Here is a 14,547-nt window from a genome sequence, read left to right as displayed (position 1 = left end):
AGATAAGATGATAAATATTATATACAAGAGAAGATCATCATGAGAATCTTCAATAACCGAAGATTCTGTCCATCATGGTAGACTTCCACTCTGCCAGAGCACCGGTTGTCAGAGTTGACCAGCCTCACTGGTGAACCAGCTAACAGATACACATGCAACATAATATTGTTGATATGAGACCCACAGATGAAAGATGGACTTCTTGAAGACGATGGTATCTTTGAAAAACTACATACAACAGCTATTTTAGGCTACAGAGCATGCAAGTCATAAAGAGAACTATAAAGCACATATTTCATATTTCTGTAACAAGTGGTTACTAAAATCCTCTCATCTGCTAAATGGTACACCATAGACAGCATGTTACACAGTGAGACTTCATTGCCTTTAGTTGTACACATTTGTATTTACCTTCGCAGACCACACCAGCATCCTCATTGTGATTACAGTCGTGGGATCCAACCCCATTGTGTCTGCACTCGCTGAACTTTGATTCGCTGCCTGTGCATGTGACATCATCCAACCAGATGGGCCCACTGCCCTGTCCAAAGCGTGCACTGTGTGGTGCTGACATGGCCCTGCCACAGCCCAGCTGTCTACACACCACCTGAGCATCAACCAGGTCCCAGAAATCGTCACAAACCGTCCCCCACTGTCCACGTAGGAAGATCTCTACTCTGCCAGAACAGGAGCTGTTTCCTCCATTGGCCAGATGGACCTGCCCCTCAACTGCTGTGCTGTTGCCTACAGTTGTTTTTGTAGTTTCCACTTGACCGGTGGTGAAGTTTTTAGGTGGTGGACGAGGTTTGGTTGGTAAAACTGTGCTGACGGGTTCTGGTCGAACTGAAAGAAAAGTCTCTGTGAACTCACATGACAACTACAGCCTTTACTGCCATCAGCATTACAGTAATTAGGGAAAGCTTAACTTTCTTTATAACCAGTAGGCAATTTGAGGGAATAGTCCATCCCCCTTGTTAGCAAAATGCCCCAAATGCCCCTTGTTTACTTGTCATCCCCACTCTCCATCCCCTAGTAGCAGACAAATGTCAGGGGCAGAGGGGTTGTTAAGATGAATGTGTTAGTTTAGTCTTCCTGACGCATTGATCGTTTATCTGACTGAGGATTGTGCAAGTTAGAAACTATGGCCACGACCATGGCTCTAAAATATCAGTAGCCTAACTGTGCTGTGTATGATAAATCTATGGCGCTGTTTGTAATGTTGAAGTAGCGGACAGATTTGTAATCATGACTTTTTTTTCTGAGTTCCACCCTAGTCTTGGTTCTATAATACTCTCTAAACTATAAAGCTAGCAGCGGGTGAATAAAACAAAGCAGGCCTGTCCCCCTGTTGAATGTGAAGAATACGTCTACTGGATATACAGATCATGTTGTTGTTGTGCACAAAACTTCATTCATGTTTTTAACACAAACTTATCTTTTACTGTACATTTGACTTATCATCTACAAAACAATATCTATTGTTTGTAGCAAATATTAAAACTTATTGAATAGACCGTTTTTCTAGTTAAATGGACTTCTTGAAGACGATGCTGTCTTTGAAAAACTACATACAACAGCTATTTTTGGCTACAGAGCATGCAAGTAATAAAGAGAACTATAATGCACATATTTCAGATTTCTGTAACAAGTGGTTACTAAAATCCTCTCATCTGCTAAATGGTACACCATAGACAGCATGTTACACAGTGAGACTTCATTGCCTTTAGTTGTACACATTTGTATTTACCTTTGCAGACCACACCAGCATCCTCATTGTGACTACAGTCGTGGAATCCAACCCCCCTGTGTCTGCATTCGCTGAACTTTGATTCGCTGCCTGTGCATGTGACATCATCCAACCAGATGGGCCCGCTGCCCTGTCCAAAGCGTGCACTGTGTGGTGCTGACATGGCCCTGCCACAGCCCAGCTGTCTACACACCACCTGAGCATCAACCAGGTCCCAGAAATCGTCACAAACCGTCCCCCACTGTCCTCGTAGGAAGATCTCTACTCTGCCAGAACAGGAGCTGTTTCCTCCATTGGCCAGAAGGACCTGCCCCTCAACTGCTCTGCTGTTGCCTGCAGTTGAGTTTGTAGTTTCCACTTGACCGGTGGTGAAGTTCTTAGGTGGTGGACGAGGTGTGGATGGTAAAACTGTGCTGTTGGGCTCTGGTCGAACTGAAAGAAAAGTCTCTGTGAACTCACATGACAACTACAGCCTTTAACTGCCATCAGCATTACAGTATTTAGGGAAAGCTTAACTTTCTTTATAACCAGTAGGCAATTTGAGGGAATGTGCCATCCCCCTTGTTAGCAAAATGACCCAAATACCCCTTGTTTACCTGTCATCCCCACGCTCCACCCCCTAGTAGCAGACAAATGTCAGGGGTAGAGGGGTTGTTAAGTTGAATGTGTTAGTTTAGTCTTCCTGACGCATTGATCGTTTATCTGACTGAGGATTGTGCAAGTTAGAATCTATGGCCACGACCATGGCTCTAAAATATCAGTAGCCTAACTGTGCTGTGTATGATAAATCTATGGCGCTGTTTGTAATGTTGAAGTAGCGGACAGATTTGTAATCGTTACTGTTTTTTCTGAGTTCCACCCTAGTCTTGGTTCTATAATACTCTCTAAACTATATAGCTAGCAGTGGGTGAATAAAACAAAGCAGGCCTGTCCCCCTGTTGAATGTGAAGAATATGTCTACTGGATATACAGATCATGTTGTTGTTGTGCACAAAACTTCATTCATGTTTTTAACACAAACTTATCTTTTACTGTACATTTGACTTATCATTTACAACACAATATCTATTGTGTGTAGCAAATATTAAAAGTTCTTGAAGACAATGGTATCTTTAAAAAACTACATACAACAGCTATTTTAGGCTTCAGACCATGCAAGTCATAAAGAGAACTAAAAAGCACATATTTCATATTTCTGTAACAAGTGGTTACTAAAATACTCTCATCTGCTAAATGGTACACCATAGACAGCATGTTACACAGTGAGACTTCATTGCCTTTAGTTGTACACATTTGTATTTACCTTCGCAGACCACACCAGCATCCTCAGTGTGATCACAGTTGTGGGATCCAACCCCCCTGTGGCTGCACTCGCTGAGCTTTGATTCGCTGCCTGTGCATGTGACATCATCCAACCAAATGGGCCCACTGCCCTGTCCAAAGCGGGCACTTTGTGGTGCTGACATGGCCCTGCCACAGCCCAGCTGTCTACACACCACCTGAGCATCAACCAGGTCCCAGGAATCGTCACAAACCGTCCCCCACTGTCCACGTAGGAAGATCTCTACTCTGCCAGAACAGGAGCTGGTTCCTCCATTGGCCAGATGGACCTGCCCCTCAACTGCTGTGCTGTTGCCTGCAGTTGTTTTTGTAGTTTCCACTTGACCGGTGGTGAAGTTCTTAGGTGGTGGACGAGGTGTGGTTGGTAAAACTGTGCTGTTGGGTTCTGGTCGAACTGAAAGAAAAGTCTCTGTGAACTCACACGACAACTACAGCCTTTAACTGCCATCAGCATTACAGTATTTAGGGAAAGCTTAACTTTCTTTATAACCAGTAGGCAATTTTAAGGAATATGCCATCCCCCTTGTTAGCAAAATGACCCAAATGCCCCTTGTTTACCTGTCATCCCCACTCTCCATCCCCTAGTAGCAGACAAATGTCAGGGGTAGAGGGGTTGTTAAGATGAATGTGTTAGTTTAGTCTTCCTGACGCATTGTTCGTTTATCTGACTGAGGATTATGCAAGTTAGAATCTATGGCCACGACCATGGCTGTAAAATATCAGTAGCCTAACTGTGCTGTGTATGATAAATCTATGGCGCTGTTTGTAATGTTGAAGTAGCGGACAGTTTTGTAATCATTACTGTTTTTTCTGAGTTCCACCCTAGTCTTGGTTCTATAATACTCTCTAAACTATATAGCTAGCAGCGAGTGAATAAAACAAAGCAGGCCTGTCCCCCTGTTGAATGTGAAGAATATGTCTACTGGATATACAGATCATGTTTTTGTTGTGCACAAAACTTCATCAAAGACTTCGATGGTTGATCAAGGAAGGGATAGAGAGACCCTGCCCGGAGGAAGCCCGGGGCCCCCGTCTGGAGCCAGGCCCAGACGGCGGGCTCGTGAGCGAGCGTCTAGTGGCCGGGTTTGCCACGGAGCCCGGTCGGGCACAGCCCGAACAAGCAACGTGGCACCTCTCCCTCCAGTCCACGGGCCCACCACCTGTGGGAGGATCCAAAGGGGTCGGGTGCGTTTTTACATGGGTGGCAGCGAAGGTCAGGGGCTTCGACGGACCAGAACCGGGCGGCAGAGGCTGGCTCTGGGGACGTGGAATGTCACCTCTCTGTGGGGGAAGGAGCCGGAACTTGTGCGGGAGGTGGAGCTCTACCGGTTAGATCTGGTGGGGCTTACCTCTACGCACAGTCTCGGTTCTGGAACCGTTCTCCTGGATAGGGGTTGGACTCTGTCCTACTCCGGAGTTGCCCAGGGTGTGAGGCGCCGGGCGGGTGGGGGGATACTCACAAGTCCCCGGCTGAGTGCCGCTGCGTTGGAGTTTACCCCGGTGGACGAGAGGGTCGCCTCCCTACGCCTGCGGGTGATGGGGGGGAAAACTCTGACTGTTGTTTGTGCATATGCACCAAACAAGAGTTCGGAGTATTCGGCCTTCTTGGAGACCTTGAATGGAGTCCTGTATGGGGCTCCAGTAGGGGACTCCATAGTTCTGCTGGGGGACTTCAATGCACACGTGGGCAATGATGGAGATACTTGGAGAGGCGTGATTGGGAGGAACGGCCTCCCTGATCTAAACCAGAGTGGTTGTCTGTTGTTGGACTTCTGTGCTAGTCATGGATTGTCCATCACAAACACCATGTTCGAACATAGGGATGCTCATAAGTGTACTTGGTACCAGAGCACCCTAGGCCAAAGGTCAATGATCGATTTTATAATCGTTTCATCTGATCTGAGGCCGTATGTTTTGGACACTTGGGTGAAGAGAGGGGCAGAGCTGTCAACTGATCACCATCTGGTGGTGAGTTGGGTCAGAGGGTGGGGGAAGACTCTGGACAGACCTGGTAAGCCCAAACGGGTAGTGCGGGTAAACTGGGAACGTCTGGAGGAGGCCCCTGTCCGACGAACTTTCAACTCACACCTCCGGCGGAGCTTTTCGTGCATCCCTGTGGAGGCTGGGGGCATTGAGCCTGAGTGGACAATGTTCAAAGCTTCCATTGCTAAAGCTGCGGCGGCGAGCTGTGGTCTTAGGGTTTTAGGTGCCTCAAGGGGCGGTAACCCACGAACACCCTGGTGGACACCGGTGGTCAGGGAAGCCGTCCGACTGAAGAAGGAGTCTTTCCGGGATATGTTGTCTTGGAGGACTCCGGAGGCAGTTGCAGGGTACCGACAGGCCCGAAGGGCTGAAGCCTCTGCTGTGACAGAGGCAAAGCAGCGGGTGTGGGAGAAGTTCGGAGAAGATATGGAGAAGGACTTTCGGTCGGCACCAAGGTGCTTCTGGAAAACCGTTCGCCACCTCAGGAGGGGGAAGCAAGGAATCATCCAAGCTGTATACAGTAAGGATGGGACCTTGTTGACCTCAACTGAGGAGGTAATAGGGCGGTGGAAGGAGCACTTTGAGGAACTCCTAAATCCAGCTGACACGCCCTCTTTGGTGGAGGCAGAGCTGGAGGATGATGGGGGATTGTCGTCAATTTCCCTGGTGGAGGTCGCTGAGGTAGTCAAACAACTCCACAGCGGCAAAGCCCCAGGGATTGATGAGATCCGTCCAGAAATGCTCAAAGCTCTGGGTGTGGAGGGGCTGTCTTGGTTGACATGCCTCATCAACATTGCGTGGAAGTCTGGGACGGTGCCTAAGGAGTGGCAGACCGGGGTGGTGGTTCCCCTCTTCAAAAAGGGGGACCAGAGGGTGTGTGCCAATTACAGGGGTATCACACTTCTCAGCCTCCCTGGTAAAGTCTACTCCAAGGTGCTGGAAAGGAGGGTTCAGCCGATAGTCGAACCTCGGATTGAAGAGGAACAATGCGGATTCCGTCCTGGCCGTGGAACAACGGATCAAATCTTTACTCTCGCAAGGATCTTGGAGGGGGCCTGGGAGTATGCCCAACCAGTCTACATGTGTTTTGTGGATCTGGAGAAGGCGTATGACCGGGTCCCCCGGGAGAAATTGTGGGAGGTGCTGCGGGAATATGGGGTGAGGGGGTCCCTTCTCAGGGCCATCCAATCTCTGTATGACCAAAGCGAGAGCTGTGTCCGGGTTCTCGGCAGTAAGTCGGACTCGTTCCAGGTGAGGGTTGGCCTCCGCCAGGGCTGCGCTTTGTCACCAATCCTGTTTGTAATATTTATGGACAGGATAGCGAGGCGTAGTCGGGGTGGGGAGGGGTTGCAGTTCGGTGGGCTCGGGATCTCATCGCTGCTTTTTGCGGATGATGTGGTCCTGATGGCTTCATCGGTCTGTGACCTTCAGCACTCACTGGATCGGTTCGTAGCCGAGTGTGAAGCGGCTGGGATGAGGATCAGCACCTCTAAATCTGAGGCCATGGTTCTCAGCAGGAAACCGATGGAGTGCTTTCTTCGGGTGGGGAGTGAGTCCTTACCCCAAGTGAAGGAGTTTAAGTACCTTGGGGTCTTGTTCGCGAGTGAGGGGACCATGGAGCGTGAGATTGGTCGGAGAATCGGAGCAGCCGGTGCGGTATTACATTCCATTTATCGCACCGTTGTGACGAAAAGAGAGCTGAGCCAGAAGGCAAAGCTCTCGATCTACCGGGCAATTTTCGTTCCTACCCTCACCTATGGTCATGAAGGCTGGGTCATGACCGAAAGAACGAGATCCAGGGTACAAGCAGCCGAAATGGGTTTCCTCAGGAGGGTGGCTGGCGTCTCCCTTAGAGATAGGGTGAGAAGCTCAGTCATCCGAGAGGAGCTCGGAGTAGAGCCGCTGCTCCTTCGCGTTGAAAGGAGCCAGTTGAGGTGGTTCGGGCATCTGGTAAGGATGCCTCCTGGGCGCCTCCCTAGGGAGGTGTTCCAGGCACGTCCAGCTGGGAGGAGGCCTCGGGGAAGACCCAGGACTAGGTGGAGAGATTATATCTCCAACCTGGCCTGGGAACGCCTCAGGATCCCCCAGTCGGAGCTGGTTGATGTGGCTCGGGAAAGGGAAGTTTGGGGTCCCCTACTGGAGCTGCTGCCCCCGCGACCCGATACCGGATAAGCGGATGAAGATGGATGGATGGATGGACAAAACTTCATTCATGTTTTTAACACAAACTTATCTTTTACTGTACGTTTGACTTATCATCTACAAAACAATATCTATTGTGTGTAGCAAATATTAAAACTATTTTAATAGACAGTTTTTCTAGTTAAATGGACTTCTTGAAGACGATGGTATCTTTGAAAAACTACATACAACAGCTATTTTAGGCTACAGAGCATGCAAGTAATAAAGAGAACTATAAAGCACATATTTCATATTTCTGTAACAAGTGGTTACTAAAATCCTCTCATCTGCTAAATGGTACACCATAGACAGCATGTTACACAGTGAGACTTCATTGCCTTTAGTTGTACACATTTGTATTTACCTTCGCAGACCACACCAGCATCCTCATTGTGATTACAGTCGTGGAATCCAACCCCCCTGTGTCTGCATTCGCTGAGCTTTGATTCGCTGCCTGTGCATGTGACATCATCCAACCAGATGGGCCCGCTGCCCTGTCCAAAGCGTGCACTTTGTGGTGCTGACATGGCCCTGCCACAGCCCAGCTGTCTACACACCACCTGAGCATCAACCAGGTCCCAGAAATCGTCACAAACCGTCCCCCACTGTCCTCGTAGGAAGATCTCTACTCTGCCAGAACAGGAGCTGTTTCCTCCATTGGCCAGATGGACCTGCCCCTCAACTGCTCTGCTGTTGCCTGCAGTTGGGTTTGTAGTTTCCACTTGACCGGTGGTGAAGTTCTTAGGTGGTGGACGAGGTGTGGATGGTAAAACTGTGCTGTTGGGTTCTGGTTGAACTGAAAGAAAAGTCTCTGTGAACTCACATGACAACTACAGCCTTTACTGCCATCAGCATTACAGTATTTAGAGAAGGCTTAACTTTCTTTATAACCAGTAGGCAATTTGAGGGAATATGCCATCCCCCTTGTTAGCAAAATGACCCAAATGCCCCTTGTTTACCTGTCATCCCCACGCTCCATCCCCTAGTAGCAGACAAATGTCAGGGGCAGAGGGGTTGTTAAGATGAATGTGTTAGTTTAGTCTTCCTGACGCATTGATCGTTTATCTGACTGAGGATTGTGCAAGGTAGAATCTATGGCCACGACCATGGCTCTAAGACAGCTAGAATGTTTCATTTTATGTCATGGTGCTGTCATAAAAATGGCATCTTAATATTTAAGTAAATGTAATAATGAAATCTCTTCAGTTAATCACCAGAATAGAAACATGCAACGTTGAAAGTACCCACAATAAAAATCTATTTACATTAAGGTTGTTGGTCTTTTCAAAAGGGAAAGTACAATTACACAGTAAATATGTGTTATAATAAAATGACATTGTTTTCCGCTTATGCCTTGAAGACATTTTGTATAATCTGTTGAATGCCCATCCCCAAGTTCTACCCTATATGGTGGTCTTTCATTGAATATATTAGAAGAGAGAGGTGTCAATCTGGGAAAAATTGTATTTGACTGTATTTAAAAGTAACATGTTTACCCCAAGATGTAAGACTGTTTACCTGAAACGCCTTCTGAAAAACTCAGAATGAGGAGCCACAACAAACCCCCGGGCACCCCCATTATGGACCACATCCACAGCAACTTGCTGGAAAAGACAAAAGAGATGTCTTAAAACCATATTTTCAAATGATGCAGCCATGCTCTACTTTGTCAGTATTTGTACTCACATTAGAAAGACTGTGTCAGACTCCAGAAGTTGGTGAAAAGTTGAAAGTGAAACTCTCCCAGCAAATGAAAGGATTTATAGGTCGGTTTGTGTGTTCAAAGGACCATACAAAGCAATGACTGGTCAAACACATAAAAGGGTCAGTGTGAGTACTGATTACATCAAAAGAGTTACTTTTTAATCAAAACAAGACAAAATTAAGATAAAATCAATACATTTTATGGTAGGCTACCATAATCAATCTCAGGTTAGTTGTAAAACATAATGGAGACATTTTGATCTTGATAAGTTTGTACATGCTAACATTATTGTGTCTTGGCAAGCCCATTCATGACCACCTTTTGTCAACAGTAGTGATTGAAATATCAGAGAGTACATCGAGTTAATTACGGATCTTGTAAAAAGTATTTTGACCAAATAATCTTGACTCAAGGTCTACTTACTTGCTTTTTTTAGACCAGGTGGACAATGACTTAAAATCAGTTTTTCAAATAAAACTCGAAGAAGAAGTATGGACATGCAGCCATAAAGGGATTCCCTTGATGTAACATCAGGTGAATCTTGTCGTCATGCCTGACATGAACTGGCACTGTCCATCTCATAAAGTCATTATTACTGTATAGCATGCATGTGTTGGACCCCATTTCATGTTTCTACATTATGTATTTCTCTGACTATGATAAGTTTTTTTTTTTCATCAAACAGGTTTCTTTGTACCGCACAGAGTACAGAGTACTCTAGAAGTACTCTAGAAATCGATGGCCTTTCTCACAATCTCAATTTGATTTACACAAGTGTGTTACTTCTTATAATTATTTACTGGAATCATTGTGGCCCTTCCCTTTATTCTTTGTCTAACATATTTCTAAACTCACTTCTCCTTTAGTGTTTCATTACTCCAAAGAAAAGTTTGACCCAGTTCTTTGTTCTATAACAAGACAAGAGTGCTGATAATATTTTACATATGGCACTTTATGCCAGTAAGTATATGTGCACTAGCAGTATGCTACAAATCAATCAAACACTTCCTTGAAAGGTTGGGCCTCATTAAAAAAGGAAGCTTAACACAGCTTTCAGTCACACAGGTAGAAACATCACTAAGAAAGCATATTTGGTTTGTTTACCTCTCAGAATGTATCTGAGTACTAGCTATTAGTAGTGTAGTGACTATGACCAATACTTAGTTGCTAATTTGGATTATTGTTTCTAACAATTATTGTTTCTAACGTGTGCTCAGAATAACAATGTCCAGTCCTTTTCAGTAGTTTGAATTTAAGGCATTTATTTTCTGTAGCCTTACAACGTCCACTTAACTCTAATAAAGTCCTAAAAACCACAACATAATCCGAGCAAAGATAAAAACTGCTTTGCTACTTTGCATCAATAGAGGAACTTAAATTACCCAAGACCAGCCTTGGCCTTGACAAAACAATGCAATACATTGCCCCCTGTGGCTTGGAGGAAACCCACTAGTATGGCTCCTACAAGTAGAGTATTAGCTCAACACTTCACTGATGAAATCAAATAATCTCTTGACCAGGGTCCTTGCTGTGTTATGGAAGTTTCTGTTGCAGAATTGTTTTTGAGAGTGAAACAAAAATTGGAGTGTTGAGAACTAAAACTAAATTTTGGTCTTTGTATTTTATTTATACCTGCAGGTATAAGGATAACAATTTCACACAGTACAGCAGCACAATGTAGAAAAGTCTTTCACGAGATATAAGAAAAAACTGGGTTATATACTGTACATCCCAGAGCGTAATGAGCCCCCCGTTGTTAACATGACTCAGCATTTCTGATAGCCAATCTAAACACAGGAGACAGTCTGGTGCCACCCTGCTTCTTCCCGCTATGCACACCATTAAGCCAGAGGTTACAAATCTTGTTAACACAACTGCCAAGGAGAGAAAGAATGTACAGGGAGAGATAGTTTACTGTGACCTTGTACTTTATCTAGTCCCATATATAAAAAAAGTGACACAAAAGATTTCAAGCATATGAGAATCAACTATAAAAAGAAGCAAAAACAGAAGATCATTATTCAAATGTAATTTTCCATTGCAGCTGTGTCTCCTCTTTGGAGAGATCATATGCCACTCTAGTCACAAGGGATTTACAAGCAGAGGTCTTAAAGTCCCTGAAAACATGGTTTATTATTTATTATTTATTATTAAGTTTTAATGTTTCTTGATAACGTAAAATTATTGCATCATTTATAATACTAAATTATTAACAATGACAGATCAAGTTCTGAACAAAATGGAATTATTTATTAGGAGTTAATGTCTTAATAGAAACACTTGAAAATCCATCCTTTTCTTGCCTAAATTTTTACCCCCAAAAAAGTGATGAAGTTTCCACATACTTTTGCCCTCTGGGATGACCCTGAGGTCATTGGGAAGTTAACACTCTCAATTTGTTGTTTCTAGTGGCAGTGTGACACTAGGCCTTACTGACACAGAGCTAAACAGGTTAGAACAGAGAAATTCTATTTCCGTCCAAGTAAATCATCTGTGAAATGATGAAAAAAGACTGATGTAAGCATATACATGGGTTACATACAAAAATAGTACCCTAGCCACATGTCTCAACTTAAAACAAAAAAAATCCAGAAAAAAATGACTTGGAATGAAATGGATTTTATATGAATTTATTCTACAGATATGTCTGTGCGTTTTTCTCATTTCCTTTCAGAAAAAAAGCCCAAAAAGTGCAAAATACAAAACTTCTCAAATTAAAAAACACAAAAAATAAAAAACACATCCACATCACTCACACACATTCTTGAAATAACTACATGCATACATTTATAGGAATAAGTTATTAAAAATTGATGAAAAGGTGAAATGCCTAAGAAGGCCACATTTTTGCTTTGACACAGCTGGAGCCATCACAGGGTTAAAATTTTCTGGTCATGTTTGGGATCAATCAACTTGTCTTCTGATTGGCTACACAGGGAGGCTGGTTTTATAATGTTTGGCTCTAACTGGTTGGAATAGCTGTCAATCTTTCCCAGGTCCCTTCTCTTTAAACACTGCGACTTGATTGGATTCCATAAGGGATAACTCAGGTTCCAGCTGATGGATTGGCTGAAAAAATGTCACTCAATTTCTTAGGCTTCGGGCTATTCTGCTGTGTAAAAAGATACAATGTGGCAGCTTCAGGACAGACGGCAGGAGCAATCAAATCCAAAAATGATGGACTGTTCAGCTTTGTTTAAGAGGAAACTCGGCCAGAATTTAAAGATTGTGAGGGGACCAGCTCGTTTTGGTTTAAAAGGATTGGATGTACTTATTCTTTGAACTGTTGGCTATGTAGGAAAAAAAGTTATTTATTTCTGTCAGAGTAAGAAAATATTTTGTCAATGTTTCGGGTCCTGTAATGTGACTTCTGACAGATACTGCTTCATTTGTTCTGTTGTTGTCTGCTGATATCAGACAGGGGGACTTACGTTCTGCTGTAAGAAATTTTTCCTCGGGTAACATGCAGGAAACTCATCCACAAACAGCAGAACATGTACCTTCAAAAAATGTTGATTATGCTAATGATTACATGCACTGTTGGCAGTGGTTGTTGTTTTTGTTTAGCATTGCAGAAATACAATTGTATTGTTCAAGTAGTTTTTGAGCTGAGCTAAAAAAACAGCTTTAGTTGCTGGGTCCTGGGTCGGGTAACATGTTTGTTAATGAAACTTGCCCACATACACAGCAGAACAAATAGCAATATATAGTAATATGCAGACTATGATTATTCTTATGATGATGATGACATCTCACAAATGTGCATAGATGGTATTTTATTAGGATGAAATTGACAAAAGGTTTGTGAAGAAGGGTAAGTGAATCAGACTTGTAGGAGGAAACCTCATAGATGAAAGTGAGATTCAGGATAAGAATGGAAAAATGTTTTTGCACAAGGCCCACTAAGCCCTAGCAGGGTCTGAATGCTAACTTTGCATTAAAAGTGTCCACATTTACCAAATGACACATAATGACAACATTCATGAACACTCAATGACTCCTTCATGTTCATGACAGGGGTCTTGTCATAATAATGATGGTGTCATGCCAGTCTTCTGCCCACCCCTGTAAATAAAGTGTTACCCATAGTCTTTTATCTCAGAAATATTTCTTACAACAACATTGCCCCAAAATAACTTGGATGCATGGATGTTTTATGGAACACAAGTAACGTTCTTTAATGTGAAAAAGCTGAAATCAAGAGAGGATGGCTTCTACAAATGGAGAATGATCCTAAACATACCGCAAAATCCACGGTGGATTACATCAAGAGGCGTAAACTGAAGGTTTTTCCATGGCCTTCACAATCTCCTGACCTCAACATAATTGAAAGTCTATGGATAGACCTTAAAAGAGCAGTGTGTGACAGGCCCAGAAATCTCAAAGAACTGTAAGACTTTTTGAAGGAAGAATGGGTGAAGATACCTCAAACAAGAATGGAAAGTTTCTTGGCGGGCTACAAGAAGCGATACAAGCTGTGACACTCACCAAAGGGGGCAGTACAAAGTATTAACTCTGCAGGGTGCCCAAACTTTCGCAGACCCCATTTTTTTGTTTTCTGTTATTTTGAAAGTTTAAATGATGGAAATAAAATCTAACTTTTTGTGACATATAATACGTATGTCTAATCTGTCATTTAATGCCTTCTTCATGCAAATTAATGCAATTTTTACCTGGGTGCCCAACTTTCAAACCCCACTGTATATAGATGGAGGCCTGAGAATGAGAAGAAGAAAGGGAACTGCTGTAAAACAACCTTTGAAAATTTGCCATCAAACAAACCAATGACTAAATGCCTTTTTTGGCAGCTACATTGGAGCTCATAAACTGTTGGGCAACATCACAAACAACTGATCACATTTTCCCATGATTGCTAGACCCCTGTAATAAATTGGCATAACCAAAGTTATTACAAATCATCCTGAGGGAAAAAAGAATTTGGCAACAGTACATCCAATAGTTGGACCATGAATGTTAGTAAACCATTTTATGACAATTGATCTAACAGATCAATAAATATCACTGATATATTTCAGTCGGGGCCAAATTGGTAGACTAACCCATCGACAATGCCATCCCAAAATAAAAAAAAGAACTGAAAATCATTAAGTTATTAATGAACACCCACCTTGTCAGCAGTGTTTGTTTGTGATCATCCTTCTCTTGCATCTCCAAAATAACAGACTGCTGTTCACTGGGTCTAGTTCCAAATATATCAATGCTTTGTGTGTTTGGGTTTCCATGTGTCAGAGTGACAGATGGAAGCAGAAGGTGTTTTGCATGATTTAAAACAAATTCATGATGACTCTTGACTGTAAATAAAGTAGGCAAATTTTCCTCACATCTTTTCAGGACACAGGGTCAGCAGTAGAACAACACCATTGATAGTGATCTAGGAAGTCATAGGGGGCCATAGTGTAGTAGCAGATCAGAAAGGTATTTTGGACCTAAACCGTTTTGTGATTTATAAACTAATAAAAGTATTTTGAAATCCATTATTTGGAGCTCATAAACTGTTGGGCAACATCACAAACAACTGATCACATTTTCCCATGATTGCTAGACGCCTGTAATAACTTGGGATAACCAA

General features: G+C 43.4%; 1 protein-coding gene across 1 annotated transcript; it reads right to left on the bottom strand.

Moving 5' to 3' along the window:
- Positions 1-17: 17 nt before the first annotated feature.
- Positions 18-14,126, bottom strand: LOC116685072 (deleted in malignant brain tumors 1 protein). Its single transcript, XM_032510334.1, has 7 exons — positions 14,086-14,126; positions 8,771-8,856; positions 7,617-8,048; positions 3,051-3,482; positions 1,748-2,179; positions 412-843; positions 18-139 (listed from the first exon to the last, which is right to left on the bottom strand). The coding sequence occupies exons 1-7, from the start codon at positions 14,124-14,126 to the stop codon at positions 18-20; spliced, it is 1,977 nt and encodes a 658-aa protein (XP_032366225.1).
- Positions 14,127-14,547: the final 421 nt, after the last annotated feature.

Source organism: Etheostoma spectabile, unplaced genomic scaffold (assembly GCF_008692095.1).
Source record: "Etheostoma spectabile isolate EspeVRDwgs_2016 unplaced genomic scaffold, UIUC_Espe_1.0 scaffold00569500, whole genome shotgun sequence".
NCBI classification, from domain to species: domain Eukaryota; kingdom Metazoa; phylum Chordata; class Actinopteri; order Perciformes; family Percidae; genus Etheostoma; species Etheostoma spectabile.
This window is presented reverse-complemented; position numbering and strand designations above follow the sequence as displayed.